The 20,008-nt window shown below is 29.5% G+C and overlaps 6 protein-coding genes across 6 annotated transcripts; 5 read left to right on the top strand and 1 right to left on the bottom strand. All coding sequences in view use genetic code 12, as the record gives it.

Moving 5' to 3' along the window:
- Positions 1 to 905: 905 nt before the first annotated feature.
- Positions 906 to 3,542, top strand: CD36_43870 (conserved hypothetical protein; the record flags this gene model as incomplete). Its single annotated transcript, XM_002419999.1, has 1 exon — positions 906 to 3,542. One exon carries the CDS (start codon positions 906 to 908, stop codon positions 3,540 to 3,542), a length of 2,637 nt encoding a protein of 878 aa, XP_002420044.1.
- A 1,362-nt stretch (positions 3,543 to 4,904) lies between these two features.
- CD36_43860 (bZIP transcription factor, putative) lies at positions 4,905 to 6,176 on the top strand (the record flags this gene model as incomplete). Its single annotated transcript, XM_002419998.1, has 1 exon — positions 4,905 to 6,176. One exon carries the CDS (start codon positions 4,905 to 4,907, stop codon positions 6,174 to 6,176), a length of 1,272 nt encoding a protein of 423 aa, XP_002420043.1.
- Positions 6,177 to 10,422: 4,246 nt separating this feature from the next.
- Positions 10,423 to 13,158, top strand: CD36_43850 (conserved hypothetical protein; the record flags this gene model as incomplete). Its single annotated transcript, XM_002419997.1, has 1 exon — positions 10,423 to 13,158. One exon carries the CDS (start codon positions 10,423 to 10,425, stop codon positions 13,156 to 13,158), a length of 2,736 nt encoding a protein of 911 aa, XP_002420042.1.
- Positions 13,159 to 13,454: 296 nt separating this feature from the next.
- Positions 13,455 to 13,907, bottom strand: CD36_43840 (conserved hypothetical protein; the record flags this gene model as incomplete). The annotated part of the gene is made up of 1 exon (XM_002419996.1): positions 13,455 to 13,907. The coding sequence occupies one exon, from the start codon at positions 13,905 to 13,907 to the stop codon at positions 13,455 to 13,457; it is 453 nt and encodes a 150-aa protein (XP_002420041.1).
- Positions 13,908 to 17,309: 3,402 nt separating this feature from the next.
- CD36_43830 (carboxylic acid transporter protein, putative) lies at positions 17,310 to 18,851 on the top strand (the record flags this gene model as incomplete). The annotated part of the gene is made up of 1 exon (XM_002419995.1): positions 17,310 to 18,851. The coding sequence occupies one exon, from the start codon at positions 17,310 to 17,312 to the stop codon at positions 18,849 to 18,851; it is 1,542 nt and encodes a 513-aa protein (XP_002420040.1).
- A 515-nt stretch (positions 18,852 to 19,366) lies between these two features.
- On the top strand, positions 19,367 to 19,792 carry CD36_43820 (conserved hypothetical protein; the record flags this gene model as incomplete). Its single annotated transcript, XM_002419994.1, has 1 exon — positions 19,367 to 19,792. One exon carries the CDS (start codon positions 19,367 to 19,369, stop codon positions 19,790 to 19,792), a length of 426 nt encoding a protein of 141 aa, XP_002420039.1.
- Between the last annotated feature and the right edge of the window lie 216 nt (positions 19,793 to 20,008).

Raw genomic sequence — 20,008 nt, 5'->3', positions numbered from 1 at the left:
TTTATCAACTACACCTCCAAAAAGTGTATTAATAAATTTAAAAATGTGTTGAGAACTAAGCCTTGCGAATGAAATACTACAAAGATAAAGCCTTATATCCATAAACAAAACAAATATCAATATCTGTAATGTGTTTACCCATTCAATAGCAATTACCAATCAGCTCACAATCAACGTCTGCAAAAAAAAACGTCCACATATATACACCAAAAAATGGAGCTTCTTTTTTTTGCAGACGTTTCAGTTTTGTGTTATATAATTAATAAATGGGGGGGGTGGCAGTGGTGGTTGGTGGTGGTGGTGGTGGTGGTTGGTGGAAACCAACACATTCAAATCTCCACCAACATTAATAAGATAAATAACCATTAACTGTACATAAATTCCAAGTAATGATAAAATTGAGGGATATATTTATCATGAATTAGTTAGAATTAATAATAATTTCCCCCTTTTTTTTTTTTTCTAGTTTTTTTTTTTTAAGTAGAATTTTGTTCCCATTTTTCTTGTTGCATTTTTTTTTTTTTGGAGGGGGTGGAGGAGGTGTGTTTATTTATGATTTCTTAATTACTTCAAAGTCATTCATTCATTCATTCATTCATTATCTATAATTAAACTTAAGTTTTTTAGATGGTTATAATTGGAACGATTATTTTTTTCTTCTTGGATATCTTTCTTTATAATATTTGATTTAACAAAAAAACACAATCCCTATTATCCATTTACTTTGAACATAATATAAATAGCAATTAGATAATCCTCCAATAATACAAAAAGTAAATTCTCCCATTTATTATTCTTCACCAAGTGGGATTACAAATTATATCAATTTATTTGAAATCCCTTCAAGAATCATATATATATATATATATACATATACATATATTTGTTTATACTAACTACTATCAATGCCCACACAACAATCGACAGATTCATTGGATGAACCAGAAAGTGTATCAAAACAACCACAACATCAACATGATACATCTCAAATTAACCACAACAAAGAAGAAACAGGAAAAGAATCTGGGAAACTTGATAATTTTAAACAATATATATTGAAGACAATCAAAAAGATACCGACCCCAAAATTGATATGGATAATTAGTCCTATTGCTATTGTCATTTATTCTACAATATTTAATATTACTAGTGAAATATTATATTCAAAATTCACTTATAATTCATATGGTACTAGTTTCTATAAAATTGTTGTATTATTTTTAGATGTTTTCATATTTTTAATTATTATTTATGAACAAATTTATTTCACCAATAATATTAATCATTTCACTAATAATCATAATAATAGTAATAATAAGAATAAGAATAATAAGAATAACAAGAATAAGAATAATAAGAATAAATGGTCAAAATATATTTATATTATAATTTGTAAAATTTTGAAAAAAATTTTATGGTTAATTTTATTAATAGCTTGTATTTTCCAAGTTATTGTAATATCTACTGGGAAATTAAATAATCCATTAAATATTGAAAATGATGATTATAATTATAATCATAATCATAATGATAATTATAATCATAATTATAATTATGGTAAAAATTTTGAAATTACTCCTAAAGAAAAAACTATTTATTTTATAATAAATCTTTTCAGTTTAATATTTAATGGAGCAGTATTAACTATTTGGTGGTCAACTAATATATCATCAGTTCAAACTTTATTTGGACTTATTAATTTAATGAATATTTTAATTGGAATTAGTATATCTCAAATAAATATTGTTCATATTCATAATTCTTATGGAATAAATAGAAGATTACATAATTGGTTTATATTAATGGGATCATTTATGACTGGTCAATCAACTATTGGATTAATTATTACTTTATTAATTAATGAAAAAAATCGATTGAAAGATTTCATTGGTAAATTGATTTTTTTTTATGATATTTATGTTGCCACTATTTTTGGTTTACTTTTGGGTTGTACTATTGTTAGTGGGATTTATTTTAATAATGATACCCTGTTCCCTATTAGTATTTTCATATTATATCTTTGTTCCATTATTATTTCGGTTGTGTCTTTCTTATGTACAAGATATTTCCGTTTACGTGGTGGTGGATTTACTAATGAATATCAAGTGGAAGAATATAATTTACTTTCATTAACGGTTCATCAAAAACAAGGATGGGGGAAACTTATAGATATTAATCATAAATATAATGGAGGAATTTCTGGTGATTATGTCATTTCATTAATGGAAAATTATGTGAATGCCAAATTATCAGGAATGTCATGTAAAGTGTTACGAGTATTCAAAAAGAATGAAACAACAACAACAACAATAACAACCACAACCTCTAAACTGCTTCAAAAACTAAAGCATCAAAACAAAAAGAATTTAAATACTGCATTTGAAGAATTAGATCCTGAATCTTTATTATTCCAAGAATTACCAACTTCACAAAGTTATGAATCACCAGAAGTTAAACATTTACAAGAAGAATATCGACCATTATCGAAAAATCAATTGAAACGATTAACTAAAAAAAATCAAAAAGATAAAAAATTATTACAATTAAAATCTTTAGAAAATAATACTGAAATTTTTTATCAAGAATTAATGAATACTGAAGCATTAATATTACTTACTATTATTGAAGAATTTGATTTAAGTGAAAGAATCCCAGGTTGGATTGGTAAAAAATTGAATAAATGGTTTGGGAAAAATTCGAAATATCCTTTTTTAAGTATTCGATTTGGATTATTAGGATTTCATTGGCCATTTAAACGATCAACTTTTTATTGTAGTGCCACCAAAAAACCCGTAGCTCGTGGTGCTGCTGTTCTATATGCCATATCTCAATGGAATTCTCAACATGAAAAATTAACCGTATTATTAGATCCAACTTATAAAGATGTTAATTTTGAAGCAGGGATAACTTCTAGTGGTTGGTATAAGATTAAATTACCTAATTCTCATATTATTGATTTAAGACCATTTCAAAAAATTCAAACTAGTATTGATGATTATTTCAAAGCTATAAAATATAGAAGTCAAGATAATTCATTTAAACAAGCTAATGGACAAATAATTGAAACTAATATATTTAATTATGAAAATTGTCAAGAAATCATTAATATGAATCAAAATATTTCTCAAAATAGACAACTTTCAGGACAATCACAACAATTATTACAACCAAATTGGCAATTCATTTATAATTTAGGAAATTATTCTAATGAAAAAAAATATCGTTCATTATTGTTTTTAAAAGTTGATAATGAAATTATTGCTTCATGTGTTATATTTCGTTTAGGTGATACTATGACTTCAGATATTCAAGGATTAAATCATGTTATAAGTAAAAAATATAAAGCATATTTTGTTATGATGCAAGAAGTAATTAAAATTGGATTAAGAGAAGGAGTTAAATTTATTGATTTTGGTCCAACTACTGAAGAAGCTAAAGTTACTATTGGTTGTAATGTTGTACCATTATGTGGATCAATTTATCCTAAAAATAAATTCTTAGGACCAATCATAAAATTTGCTGCTAGTAAAGTTGATGTGTGAAAGGAGAGTCAAACCTCTAAGGGTTTCTTATTAGTTATGTGTATAGTTAACTGTACGATAATGTTTAAGTGAATTTATCCCCCCTCCCCCGCCCTCCCCCGTAACTTCGTGAAATGTTTCAGAACGGGATCAAGTTGCCCAAAATGGAAGAAACATATATATCTTCCTCAAGTTCCGATCTTTTTGACTTTTCACATTCTTATCGATCGGAAGGGGAAGCCACTTTTTTTTTTTTTTTTTTTTTTGACAGGTTGTAGAGTTTCACCCTATAATTCTTGTATTAGATTGTATTGAATTGTATTAGATTGTATTGAATTGTATTAAATTGAATTGAATTGTATTGAATTGAATTGAATTGGATTGACAAGTTCTCACGTGAAGACGCAAAAACTATGGCTGCAATTTTTACATACACTCCCCTCACCACCCAAAAAAAACAACAACAACTAATCATGCGCCATAGTAATTCGTTATCCAAATATTTCCTCTACCTCGCTCCCTCTCTATTTAACCCGTTGAATGGATAATCTGGGGACGGCAACTGCAATGTAGTGCAAAGGGAAGGAAGATGAATATATGCATTAACAAGATTATGAAACAAAGAAGAAGAAGATTATTATTGTTTCAAATTGTTAATTACTGTCTAGTATTTGTATCATGAAAACACCTCAATTTATTTGTTAGTATATTGTACCTTTTGTTGTTTCTATTATGCTTATTAATTATCCGTTAAGTAATAACCCCCCCCCCCCCCCAACGGAAGAAAAGAAAGCAACAACAACAATGTTTATGACACAAAAGATAAAGTTGCAATTGTTCATTTATCTTTTTTTTTTTTGAAGGGAGAGGGCAGGTTATTGTTATTATTGATAGTTTGGAGAAGTCACGTTTTATTGCACTATCTTTTCAATCGTAACCATTGAAAATAAAATATTACTGTTGTTGTTGTTTTTGTTGTTTCTTCACCAAATTATAACGTTTCTTTTATCAGGATATCAACGGCACCAAATTTATCCAATCATAAACAAAAAAAAAAACAATACCCTGCCAGTTAGATTTAAAGACAATCAACTTTTTTTTTTAAAAAAAAAGGAAGAAGAAGAAGAAGATTACTAATTTATTTACAAAACTGTGGTTTTAAAGATTTCAGTTTGTAAGTTGAATTTAGAAACAAAATCATTTATATAGCCACTATTTATCTTATCCACCTTTCCCTTCCCTACAAAACAAAAAAAAAAGAAGTTTCAGAGTTAAAGTCAGTTTATCAGTTTTTATCACATATTCTATTAATGATATAGTAAATAACATTAAAGAAACATTGTTATTTTTTTTTTATATACATCAAACAAATAAGGTATCATTATGAGTGACGAACCAACATCAGCAGCTTTATTAGAGCAATTAGTGTATATTGATAATTATATCAATGGGAATGCATCAACTGCAACTGATAGTTCAACTGCCACACCTAATCTTGACATGGATGGTCAATTAAGTTTAGATTTAGCTGCATTTGCAGATGATTCGTTTATTTTTCCCGATGAAGATAAGAAGCATAATCACGATAACAATAATAATGATAGTAATTGGAATATTCAAGAATTTGACCACCATGAAGTTGGTCATAGTCATAGCCTTAGTCATAGCCATCATCACCAACACCAAAACCACCACCAAAGCCACCACGTTGAAGATCTTAATAATAATAACATATTAAGACAACAAGAATTTCAATCTCATTTACCATCATTATCACACCAACCACATCACCTATCTTCTTCATTACTTGCTTCACAATCTCATGGTCATACAAATCTATCATTGACAACACATCAACCAATAGAAGAACTTAATTTTATAAATCCATCTTCTTCATTTACCAATTTGACTGATTTACCCAAATTTCCAGTTCCACCAGGAGCAAAATCATCATTAATTGATGCAGGATTATCACAAAATCAAATTGATTTATTGAGTGCTTTAGTTGCTCAACATCAAGCTAGTTTAGGTAATCCAATACCTTCAGCTTTAGCTTCAGTTTCTTTTTCTTCTGGGAAATCACCAAATGCTACAACCACAACCACAACTACAACTACACCATTATCAGTATCACCAACTGAATTACCTCTTCGAAATAATAATAATAATAATAATAACACTACAATTGCTCCTATTATTACTACTACTACTACTAATGGTAATGGTAATGGTAATGGTAACCACCATTTACATCGATCACTGGTATCACTGCAACTGAGCAATACAACAATGTCATTCTTAGATCCTATTCCATCATCATCTAGTGTATCACCATCATCTATAACCACTGGTGGTGGTAGTGGTGGTGGTAGTAGTAGTAGTGGGAATAATCAAATTCAAGGATTTTCATCAGAATTAGATAAAAAACGAAGAAATACTGCTGCAAGTGCTAGATTTCGATTTAAAAAAAAATTGAAAGAAAAACAAATGGAAAATAAAATTCAAAATTTAGAAAATTTAATTATAAATTTAGAAAATCAATTAAATAATTTAGAAATGGAAAATAAATTATTAAGAAATATGATAACGGTTAAAGGTACACAAAAATCTAATGATGAAGTGAAATTATTACGAGAAAAAGCTAAATTAAATTAATTAATAAATAAATAAATAAACAAATTAATAAATGAATAACTAAGAAGTATTAATATTTATAAATTGTATTATCTATCTATCTATCTATATATATATATATATATAAATATTCATGATTAGTTAAAAGAAACAAAATAAGGTATAATTTTATTATTATTATTATTATTATTATTATTATTATTGATATATTTAAATTAGTAATAGTTAGATCAAGATATAGAGTAATTCTATTATTTTAATCTCTTGAATTAATGGTATAAAATCACAAATATATAGGCATTGTTTAGATTTGGCCCCAAAAAATAAATAAATAAATAAAAAAAAACAATAAACAATAAACGATAAACAGGAGGAGAGGAGAGTTTAAGATTTAAGAGCAAATCTAGAATTGACAAGTATCTGAGGAGGAGTCAATATACAATCTTATTGAAGAAGTGGGAGGAGGGCAGGGGGGGGGGGGACAAATGTGAATGTGAATGTGTCAACGGCTGTTTCAAATCATTTCCCACGTAAACACACAAAAAAGAAACATATTTGTGGAATATGACATGACATGACATGAGATCAGTTCAAGTTCAAGTTTCCTTAAACAAAGATATATATATATATATATATATATATATACCTATTACCTGGTAGTAAACTCTTAAAATTTAATTTATGGTTTGTAGCCTTCCCCTCCAAGAAGAGAAAAATGCAAAGAAAGAATAGAAAGAAACTTCTACAAATTATCATAACCCATTAAATATTGAATTAATATCAATTTACAACTGGTAGCTCGAGGGGGGTATGTTGGGGGGTGGGTTCTTAACGAAAATTTGTAGTGTTGATATAATTTCAAATACTATATAATAAGCCAAGATTAATGGTTCTTGTTTCTTGTTTTGTGTAAGGCAATTGATAAAAAATGTAAATTAAATCCTATTATAATCAATTTAAAATATCTATAAGGAAGAAGAGGAGGAGAAACTTATCACTTATCAATAGTAGTAGTAGTAGTAGTAGTAGTAGTAGTAGTAGTGGATGGATGGATGGATGGGTGGATGTAAATAAATTTATTGGGCGGCATCGTACACACATTCCACCAGGAATTTATGCAAAAAACCAAAACCAAAAAAAAAAAAAAAAAAGTGAAAGATTGACTAGACCTAGACCTAGACCTGGACCAGAAAGGAAAGGAAAAGAAAAGAAAAGAAAAGAAATGAAATGAAAAGAAAAGAAAGGAAGGGTATTTAGAAATTTCACCAGGTACTCTTCCATCCATCCACTCTCTCATCGTCCTTTCCATTTGCAGCTACAATTTTCAAATAAAACTAGAATGATGATTCAACTATAACTAGTCCTATAAGTGGTTCTTGCCAATTAACCAACCATATGAGAATATCCTTGTATAAGCAAATTAAAGTAAAGGTAATTTTAAGAAGTATATATATATATATAACTCATACTACGACATATTTCAAGAAATAATTTAATTCTTGAAAATTCTTGAAAAATGAATTATTATTATTATTATGGTTTAGTAACTAACTAACTAGCTAACTAGCTGTATAGAAAAAGTTATTTGAGGAATAATTGTTTTTTTTTTCTTTGGGGGGCTAGCGGGGGCTAGGAGGGGGGGGGGGGAAGGAGGAGGATTGGAAAGTTTTCAAGTTTCTAATCAGAATGCTTGACATTTATGTGTCATCTATTTATATTATATTATTCATTTCAAAGCAATAATAATAATAATAATAATAATAATACATTGGTTAATAAATAAATAAATTGTAAATACAAGTTTGACGATGGATTTGAAGAATTCATTCAAAACAAGAAAAAAAACAAAAAAAAAAAAGCAAAAAACAAAAAAAAAAACAAAGCTAGTTCAGTATTCTTATTAACATTGGGTTCTTTTTTTGATTTGATTTGATTTGGAGAATATAGGTGCTCCCAATTTCATCATCTTTATTCTAATTAACATTCTCATGTACTATTTAGTTAATTACATAAATGTCACATCATGACATGCATGAAGTACGGAAGGAGTGGGGGGGGGAGTGGGGGGGAGTGGGGAGGGGGGGGGGGATCAGAGTATGATGATGATGATGATGATGATGATGATGATAATCAACTGCAACCTCAGAATTATGTGAGATGCATGAAGGAGAAAATAAATTTAATATAATGCATAGTATTGTATTATACATATGAAAGTAACAAAACTCCTTTTGCATTTTAAAATTTCAGAATATCAAGATATAAAATATCATTTATTCAGTAAGTAGTAGTAATAGTAGTAGTAGTAGTAGTACTATTCATTCAACAAACAATTATAGTAAGATTTCTCCCCTAAAATAGACAAAACCCATTTCAAGACAAAAACCTTTACCCTCTCTCTACCCTTCCCATCTCAATCATCATTTGCGTCCTTAAAATTTAAAATTTAAAATTTAAAATTTAAATTTAAATTACACAAACATAAAACATGTCAAAAACAATGGCCGACATTCAAAAAAACAAAAAAAAAATTAAAAAGCCTGCGACATTTTTCTCAACTCCCTTTCACCCCCTTAAAAAAAAAAAAGATAAAGAAGAGATGTAATTTAGTATCACCAAAAACACACAAATAAGATTCTTATATTCAAATTTTTATATATATATATATATATATATATATGTCTTAACCAGTATAAAAGAGAAAGCTTTTTTTGGAAAACAATTATTCTTTATTGTTAGTTAATCATCCATCATCCATTAATTTTTTTGTTATTGTTGTTGGAGGATTATAACCAACATGAATGGGTTCCACCAAATATCCAGTTTTGAGGGTCTATAAACAGCCACCTATATCGTCAAGTTTCTTTGAATCATTCCCTTTGTAGTTTTTTTTTTTTTTTATTTTTTTTTAGGTATCAATTAATTTATAAATCTTGATATTTCTAACTTATAAATCTGTATTTTATTTGTCAATGGGAAAATAAGAAAATTTATTCTGTAATAATATTGTTTTGGAGATTATATCTTTCTAAAGGGTCTGGGTCTTGGAAATGAATGAATCAATAAATAACAGCTAAACATTACACTATATACTGACTACAATTAATATATAGATAAATTATTAAATATATTAAATAGCCTTTGAAAACCCATCAAAACTTTCATATGTGTTAATCGAACAAATAATACCACCAATAAATTGTTCTTCCTGTTGTTGTCATGATAACAACAACAGCAACAACAAAAACAACAACAAATATAGATATTCCAAACTTTAATTTCAGGTTCAAATTTTTTTTGTTCCCATCATTATTACTTACTTACTAACTTACTTACTTACTTACTACAACTAGAACTTTCATCTTTTTCTTCTTAAACAGATTAGTTTCTAGTTTCACTCTCAATTAACAATATAAAATACACATCACAACTTTTCACAACCCACTATTTTGTTTAAATAACCCCCCAACCCTCCCCACCATATATTCCCTTTATATCAATACTTTCACCTCAATTGGAAAGGAAAACTTAAACAACAACTCAAAAAAGAAAAGGGCCGTTTACTTTGGATATCATTTATTTAATTACAAAACTTGAATTTGAACTATAATAATAGTATGGTGTTTATAAAAGATATATATATAGATATATATATATATAAAGTGAAAATGTCGTGGTAGGTTTTATGAGTTGTTGTTGTTGTTGTTTTTTTTTTGTATTTTGTTAATTCTGTGCTCCCTTTAAATACATTATATACATTATATACATTATATAAATATATAATATAATATATATAAATATATAAATATGCAAGGTTAAATTTTTTCCCTCTCTCTCTCTCTCTGTTTTAAATTTATATCTTACCATTTTCTTTCTCTTTCACTCTTTCACTCTTTCACTCACTACCTCCCCCCCCCTCCTCCTCCTCCCCCCCTTCCCCCTTTCTTTTTCATTTTTTCATTTTTCATTTTTCATTTTACATCCCTTCCTTCAAACAAAACATTATCAACTTGAAATAATCATCATTCAATAAACTCCCAACCCCCCCCCCCTTTTTCTTTTTTTTTACCCTAATTCTTTCATACTTAACACTATTTTGGTTTTTGGTGTTTTACTTTACTTTACTTTACTTTACTTTTTTTTTTGTTTCCTCCCCCCTTCTACCCCTACACCTACCACCACCCCTTACTAAATTCTTTTTTTTTTTTTTTTTTTTTTTTTTTTTCTTTGTCTAATCGAATACCTATACATTTATGAAATATTGACTATGGTAGCCACTAGAAGATCATCTGGAAAATTCATAGATGTGGAATTAAGTGATAATGGGAAAGAATTACAAGAAGTTATCCCTATTGAAGAACAACGAGCGGCAATTGCACGAGCATCTCAAGAAAGTGAAGAACAAGAAGAACAAGAACAAGAACAAGAAGAACAAGAAGAAGAAGAAGGGATTCAAGAAATATCCCCAATGATGGTAAAGCCAATACCACCATCACCAACACCAACAAAGAAGAAAGAGACTAGAGGTCGAAAGAGGAAAAATTCTAATATTACTAATTCAACAGCTTCAGATTCCTCGGCATCTTCTTCTTCGTCATCATCATCCTCCTCGTCATCCTCCTCCTCCTCGTCATCGTCATCGTTTGATCCTGTTAAAAAAATTGAGAGAAGGGGTCGAAAAAGAAAGAATCCTGATAATTCATCTCCAACCGTCATAAAAAGGACATCTCTACAACATAATTTAGTCAGTCCATCTAAAACACAAACTACAACAAATAATGTGTTAACATCTACAACCAATATCATTCCAAACAAACATAAAATAAATCATTTATTGACTGACGATGCACCACTACACCCACCCCTTTTACAAAATCACTCAAATTCTAATGCCACGTTACCTACAGCACATCCACATCCACAATCAATCCCAACTACAGTGCTGTTGCCTACTACTACTACTACTACTACTACTACTACTACTCCTCCTCAACGACCAGTTCTCCCTACTCCAGCAATTTCCAGTACTTCATCAGCATCAATGCAATATATGTCTGCGGCAAATCCATTATCTACTAATTGGACAGCTCCTATGACCAACAATATTCAGAGAACTTCTTCCAAAAAAAACAATACCACAACTACATCTACATCTACATCTACATCTACAACCACAAAGGCATCTACTCCATCAACAACAAGATCAACAAGAAGAGGACCATCATCTGGAAATAGCAATGGTCGTATTCCCATAACTTCAATTATATCACAAAAGATTGATCTGCGAGATATTCCATTAATGTTAGACGATGGATCAGGAACAGAAAATGGTGATAAAAAAACCAAAAGAAGATATAGAGTTGATCGAGATAATATCAAAATTAATAAAAGAATTATGTCTCAAGATACTGAAGAAGTTATTAAAATGTTTAAAAAATTTGATGATGAAGTATTAACTAATTCAGAAGCAAGATCAAGACTTTTAAATCTTGGATTTGAAACTAGAAAACGTTATATAACTACTTTTAAACATTATATAAGATTTTGTTGTAAAAAAAAATTGAATAATTTTTTTGTTACAGGAGAATTAATGAAAGAATTTTATCAAGAACAATTTATAATGAGTTCATCAAATAAACCAGTTATTAGATTAAGAAAAATGGATCCAGCTTTTTCAAAATTACAAGAAATAAATTTTTTAGTTTATCATTTACCTAATAAAGATATACCAAATCGACATTTGGCTTTAGAATATTTGGTATATAAAGAAATGGGACAAGATCCTCCTCCTCCACCTCCTCCTCCTCCTGCTAATGGTTCATCAGAAGGAAAAATTAGCCCTTTCAATCAGTCAAATGCAGTACCAGTATCAGGACCAGTATCAGGACCAATACCAGTACCAGGACCAGTATCAGGACCAATACCAGTACCAGTACAAGTGCCAATACCAGGATCAGGCCCAGGATCAGGCTCAGGACCTGTGTTACCACTGATTGAGAATTTAGATTCAAGACAGAAAACTTCTACAATTAACTCATCAAACAAAAATGTGTTAGAGCAGTCACAGTTGCTGTCACCGCCGCAGTTGCAACAAAAGGAGAATTTGACACCATTAACCCGAAATTCCTCAAACAAGAGAGGTAGAAAAAGTCTTAAACTGAAATTAAATCTTCAACTGTCAACTTCAGGCACAGATGTGGGTGATACTAGTCTGTCAGATAGTAATGCATTAAAAATGATAAATATGCAATCACGATATGTACCACCACTGCCCCAACAACAACAACAACAACAACAACAACAACAACAATCTCAAAAATCTCAAAAATCTCAAAAATCATCATCACAACATGCACTGCTACCACCACCACCACCAAAAAATTCATTGGTTTCTTCATCAACAACTTCTAATAATAACAAATCAAATGGTAATACTCCAATTTATACTAAAAAAGTGACGAAAAAAAATATTGAAGCCATTCGTAAATCATTTTCCAAAATGAGAAAAGATATTCAAGAATCATTAAATCGTGATATATCAATAGATCCAGCATTTGTTTCAAAATTATCTGATACTATTAATTTTTCATTAGATGAATTTGAATTACAATTAAATGGACCATCACCACCACCACCTCCACCTCCACAAATGAATAATAATGGTATACCAATCATTGATTTAAATAATAAAATTTATACTGTTTATGATATTTTAGAAGAATGGTATAAAATTGAACCAAGTATATCTAGTAGATTAGAAAAATGGGGGGAAAATTGGATTAGAGATTCAATTGATCATAATACTTTTTTAGAAAGAAAATTGGTGGTTGAATTTGTTGAAAGAATGAGTAAAGAATGTAATGTTGATATTTATGTTATTGCTAATGATTGTGATAAATATATTCGAGATAAATCAATTTTACAAGAATTTATTGCTGAACTTGATTTAGATGTTGATGATTTATTTAAAAGAATATTAAGATATAGACAAAGAAGAGGGTAAAAAAAAAACAAAAAAAAAAAACTTCTACAAATTTTTGAATATTTGCCAAAGTATATGTGTGTGTGTGTGTGTGTGGTGTGTGTGAATATTTATATGTGTTTCTATTTGATATTATATGTTGGTAATACCATCATTGTTTTGCAATTATTGATTTGAATTTTGTACATTTATATAAACCAACTTTACTATGTTTTTCCTTTTCTTTGTTAGTTTTGTGAACAATATATTTATTTATATAATAGTCGTTTATAATATAAATATCCTTTCTCTGCTTTCTTACCCTCCCTCTTAATAAATCAATCAACTTTAAACCCTTCAGGTAGGGAATTTTTTATATTTTCAATTTCCAATTCTTGAGCCACCAATTCAATTGATCTTCTTCTTGATATGATAGTACTCATTGTCATCATTGAATCATTTGATGATCTTCTTCTATTGTCACTACTTCTCTTATATGAATGATCTGATACGGGTTGATATTGAGGAAATTGCCACAATTCAACCAGTTGGAGTTGACTTTCATTCATATGAGTAATTGAATTTGTATCTTGATTGTTATTGTTATTATTATTATTATCATTATCATTTGTAGTACCTAAAGTTATTTTCGGACATTTATGAATGATCTTAGCGTTGTTGGTTTCTACTAAACTCTGTTGCTGTTGTTGTTGTTGTTGTTGTTGTTGTTGTTGTTGATTATTTGATGATGATTTAAATACTCCTAAAAGCTTATTAATAAATATTCCCATACTATTACATATTAATTCAAACTTTGAAAGTATCTAAACCAAAAAAAAAGACTTTTCTAGGATAATTGAATATTTCATCATTCTTTTGTTATTATTTTGCAGGAGGAGGAGGAGGAGGGTGGGGGGGATTGCAAAAAAAAAAAAATCGAGTGATTTTCAAATGTCCCTTCCCCCCCCCTCCCAATATTTGATGTAAAGAAATGCACAGTCAATACAAAAAGAGAAATAATAATATCAGAGAAGATTAGTGGAGTAAATATTTAAGTTTTGAATTATATAGCTGGGAAGAAGAAGAAGAAGAAAAAGAAGAAGAAAAAGAAGAACACATACTTGAGTACTACCTAAATGTTGAAAAATAGAAAAAACCAAGCTTTATCTTGTTTTTTTTTTTTTTTTTTTTTTTATTTTTTTTTTTTTCCCAATTACGATAAATTGTTGAGTAAAATTCAATTGGAAATCAACTATGAAATACGGATGAATTAGGATTAGTTTTCATTGGAGATAAAATGTTATAGTTCCAAACCGTATATCCCCACTCCTCCCTTTCCCCATATATATGTCTTACCCCAGAAAACCTGATTAGTTTCGTTAATTATTGCAGATCTTTAATCAGCCACCACCACCACATCCACCACCACCACTGCTACTATCATTGTAATCATAACCATTGACTTTGTGTACGAAATTGGATTTTGTTGAAACTATATCTGCTAGAATGAATAGGTGTTTTTATGTTTTAAATAGGATTTATAGTTCTATTCCATTCAAAAAAAAAAAAAAAAAATTTTATGGAGATACTAACAATGATGGAAATGAATAACACGGCTTATTTCTTATCCCCACCTTTAAGGTCCAAATCTCATTTCCTATAACTACTACTAAGCCCTTTTTGGACAACCAAAACAATACAAAACAAAACCCAAAAGAAAAACGCCGTAGATAAGTTACTGATACCTTTTTTTTTGTAGTTCATAACTGTACAAGATAACAACAATATTTCATCCAATGGATCGTTACAGAACGATTAATTAGCTTGCTTACTTACTACTATATTATTAGACATGTAAAACTTCCATACACGACAATTGGGTTTGTGTAAGGTTTAGTGAATATTAACTAAGTAACTAATAACTAGTTCCATATTTCCAAAACTCCGAAGCAATGAAACTAATGGGAATGATGAAAACAATAAGAGAATCGAAACCACAAAATAAAATAAAATAAGACAAAACTAAACTAAACTAAAAAGTGGTCAGATTAATTTTTGCTTTTCTTTTTTTTTTTTTTTTGTTTGACTCTGTTTTTTAAGCTGACGTTTGAAAACGTCGTTGTTGTTCTTTGTTCTTTTCTACAAATGATTGGTGTGTGTAACATGCTTTTCTCTGTTTTCCTTTGTTCCGTGAGATAAATCTAATGGTTTTATTTCAAGGTTTGTTATTTGTTTGCTATTTATTTGCATTGTGTGATAAAATCTAAGATGAACAATTTCTAATTGCTGTTCTTTTGGGGGAGGGGGAACCCATTATCCACTTTTTATTACGTATGAATAGAAGTTGCTAAATTCAGTTTTGTAACTCCGGGTCACCAATGATAATGATTACATTCATTTGTGTGAAATTAGATGATGTACATTGAATGGAGGAGGCTAGTAGTACTAGTAGTAGTAGCAGTAGACTTAATTTATTCATACATTATTGTTTTCATTCATTTGTGTGGGGTAGTAGATAATATACCCATTATGCATGTTCAATTGGATTTCAACAATGAAATTAATATTACAGTGAAGAGAAGAGAAGAGAAGAGAAGATCTACTAGTCTCACTAAAAATATTGATCCTCTAAGTTCTTATTAAAATATTAAAATCTAATGGTAGTGGTCTCTACACGAAGAGTTTAAAATTAAGAAAATAGCTTTTCCAAATAAACTTTGACAGGACAGGACAGGACAGGACAGGACAGGAAAAAGTCTAGTTACTTGTATCTACTAACTACCTACCTACCTACCCCAAGAATATTTGTATCTGAGGTATTTTTTTTTTAAAAAAATACGATAAGAGGAATCTAAATACCCAATTCCGTGGAAAAACATCGTTTATATTATTTTTTCTTGGTCTTAAAGGATTTCTCCATATAAAGTTTGCTCTAAATTCGGGATATCAATGCCATCCAAGAAAAAAAACAAAAAAAAAAAAAAATTTTTTTACTTCCGTTCGCCCCACTTTTTTACCCCACCATTTCCGGATGGGAGAACAAAGACACGAAAGAAAATTTCTTTTTTTTTTTTTTTTTTTTTTTTTTTTCTAACAATTGACGTTCATACAACTCCATCGTAAACTTGTAAGGTTTTTTCAATTAATATATACTTTGGTTGAAAGATGTAATATCCTATTTTCAGAAATTGAAATTGTATTTAAAGTTTGTTATAAATAAAACAAGACAGACAAAAGAAGATACAGACACAAATATTTGTCAATATATATCCTTGATTAGCTTACTGTTGGTCTATAACTTGAATTTGAGCCCCCCCCCTCCTTATCCCCTCCATTATCCTTTCCGTTATCGTTTGCCATTTTTTACTCAACAATTTAAGACAACATTACTAAAACGTTTTAGTTTTAAAAAAGTCCCAAATTATTTGGGGGGGGGGATGATGAAAAAAAAAATAAAGGAGTAGCAAAATCGACATTTTATAACTTTTGTGTACTTTTCCTCCTCCTCCTCATTCTCATCCCCCAAACCCAATCGCACTGTTGTGTAACTTTGTGTTAAATTTGATTGTTTTTCAACCAAATGTAATGTTGACTCTAGTCTTTTTTTTTTAAGTTCATGTAGGTTTGAATAAATAGACTTTATTAGTGGGCAGTTTACAGACATGATTAATGTACAGGATGTTGGTACTAAAAGCGGTAGAATTTTATTCCGCGCTTATACACACCGGAGGGTGAATTATTTTAGTGTTACGTTTACTTACTTGACTGGTATTGTCCTCTCTTTTTTTTTGTAGTAGTAGTAATTGCAAATTTGCAATATATCATTTGCATGTAAATTTATTGATAAAGCCAATTTTACTTTAGAATTTTTAACAAAGAGAGCGTTTTTTTTTTTTTTTTAATTTGGTTTTTATATTCTGTCTATATAAATACATGATCAAAAGTCTAGATTCTGTAGAATTATGTTTATTTTTTTTTTGGTTTGTTTTTTCCTTTTTTGCTTTATTCCAATATCTTTTGGTTTTACTCTCATATATTCTTACAGATATATATATAAATACGTTTCAATAATAGTACTTATTCAGTTTCACTTATTTATCATTATTAATAATCCAATATATCACATTACATTATAAATCACACACACATATACATATACATATATATATATATACATACATCCATAAAATATTATGACTGCAGCTGATACTCATTCTATTACCAGTGTTGATGTTCAAGAACACAATAGACACATTATCCGTCCTCCCAAATTTACTTGGCCAGCTATTCGAAAATATGCAATTACAAGAGTTACTTCATTATGGGTTGGATGGGATGAATTGAAACAATATTCCTGGCATGAAGTTCTTAATCCATTTGAACCATTAGTTGAATTAAATTTACATCAATGGAATTTTTTCTTTTTAGGATTTTGGGCATGGACTTGGGATGCATTAGATTTTTTTATTACTTCATTAAATGTATCTAATATTGCTAAAGACTTGGATTCTACAGTTAAAGATGTCTCATGGGGGATCACATTAGTGTTGATGTTGAGAACTGTGGGGGCATTAATATTTGGGGCTATTGGTGATACTTATGGTAGAAAATGGCCTTATATTATTAATTTATCATGTTTAATGGTGATTCAAATTGGTACTGGATTTGTCACAACTTTTAATCAATTTTTAGGTTTGAGAGCATTATTTGGAGTTGCCATGGGTGGATTATTTGGTATTTGTGCAGCTGAAGCATTAGGTGATGCTCCTAAAAAGGCAAGAGGGGTATTGTCTGGTATTTTTCAAGAAGGTTATGCATTTGGTTATTTGTTGGCAGTTATTTTCCAAAGAGCTATTGCTGACACTACAGAAAAGACTTGGAGATCAGTATTTTGGTTTAGTGCAGGTCCACCAATCATTTTCATTATTTGGAGATTTATTAACCCAGAAACCGATTCTTATCAACGTCAAAAGGAAAGATTCGATCAAGGTGCTTTACAAAAAAATTCTAAAACTGCTGAGTTCAAATCACAAGCTAAGAAAGCTTTAAATCAATATTGGTTGATTATTGTTTATTTGATCTTTTTAATGGCTGGGTTCAATTTTTCTTCTCATGGGTCTCAAGATTTATATCCAACAATGTTAACTCAACAATATCATTATGGTAAAGATAAATCAACTGTGGTTAATGTATGTGCCAATTTAGGTGCATTAGCTGGTGGTATTGTCATATCCCATTTATCAACGTTTATTGGTAGAAGAACAGCAATTTTGATTGGTAATATCATAGCTGGTATTATGATATACTTTTGGGCATTTCATCCAATGTGGATCACTGCTTTTTTCATGCAATTTGGTATTCAAGGTTCTTGGTCAGTGGTGCCAATTCATTTATCAGAATTGTCTCCTCCACAGTTCCGTTCATTTGTCAGTGGTGTGCTGTATCAATTGGGTAATTTAGTTAGTTCTGCATCTTCCACCATTGAAGCCACAATCGAAGAACAGATTCACGATTATGGTAAAACCATGGCCATCTTTATTGGTGCTGTTTTGGCTTACTTGATGTTTGTTGTGTTTATTGGTCCAGAAAATAGAGGTGCTGAGTTGGGTGTTGAAAGAGATGATGAATATAGTGCGTACGATAGTGAAAGAGAAGATAGAGGTGATTCTGATCTTGAAGAAGGTAATATTACTCAAAAGACCTTGGAAAAACCCGAGGTTGAACATAAAGAGTAGATGTTGTATGGGATTTTTGATTTATTTATATTTATATTTATATTTAGATTAACAAGTATAGTTTATTTTGATAATAAATGAGTTTATGATTTGTTAAATGTGTGCTGACAAATAACTTACAGCAAAAGTGAAGAATACCAAATAAATAAAAAAACCATTTGTCAAGGCAAAACCTCATAGAGTAAAAGTATAATCTTTTCCTAGAAATTTTTTTTTCAGATATAAAAGTTTATACATTGATTTTTCGGTGTACTTGCCTTATTAGTTAATTCCTTGATTTACTGGACGAAAAGAAAATATGGTAATAGGTACCACACACAATTTTACATAACAATTTATGTAACTCACCCTATATAAATACCTACCTAAGTATACGTTAATTTTTTATTTTATATCACGGTGTTTCTTAGAGAATTTATCAAAAGAATAAACCCAATTCACAACACCAATAGAATTACCTTGAATTATCATTTTGCTTAATCTCCTCCTCCCCTTCAATTTTTGCAGAACAGTCTATGATTATCTTATTGACGATGGAGTTTTTAGTATTGGCAATTATAGGTGCAACGTATGCTTCAGTACTTTTTGAGCCACTGGCACAATCAGTAAGAAATATGAGAAAAGTAAACAATAGATCAACAACCTATAGCAATGCTAATACTTTTAAACGTAAGATTAAAAGAAGCTCAAGAATCAAACTAACAAAACCTAGAGTCAAAAGTGGTAAAAATCGTATGCAATGGCAATCTGACCAGACTATGACACCTTTTACTACCACAGGACAAAGGTCAACTGGTGTACGTCCACGTAAAACCACAAATGCCATTTGGATCAATGAAACTTGTGCTGATGAAGAGCCACCTCCTTATTCTGCACGTGAAAAAGGAACACGACGGAAAAAGCTCAAGTTGAAATTGAGATCAATATTTAGAATTAATTGATTGATAATTTCTTATTGATAAATGAAGAATTAGTTGCGAAAAAATAACATTGAGGGGGTGAGGCAAATTTTCTAGTTAGGTCTCCTTATTTTTTTTTTTTTTTTCGCAGTCAAATTTCAACAGTTTTGCATTTTGTGAGAAATATTCATCTTTGAGTGATACCAAGAAAATTTGAATATTGATGAAGGAACGATTATTTTTCTTATCATTCCGACA

Source organism: Candida dubliniensis, chromosome 4, assembly GCF_000026945.1.
Source record: "Candida dubliniensis CD36 chromosome 4, complete sequence".
Classification (NCBI taxonomy): Eukaryota; Fungi; Ascomycota; class Pichiomycetes; order Serinales; family Debaryomycetaceae; genus Candida; species Candida dubliniensis.
This window is presented reverse-complemented; position numbering and strand designations above follow the sequence as displayed.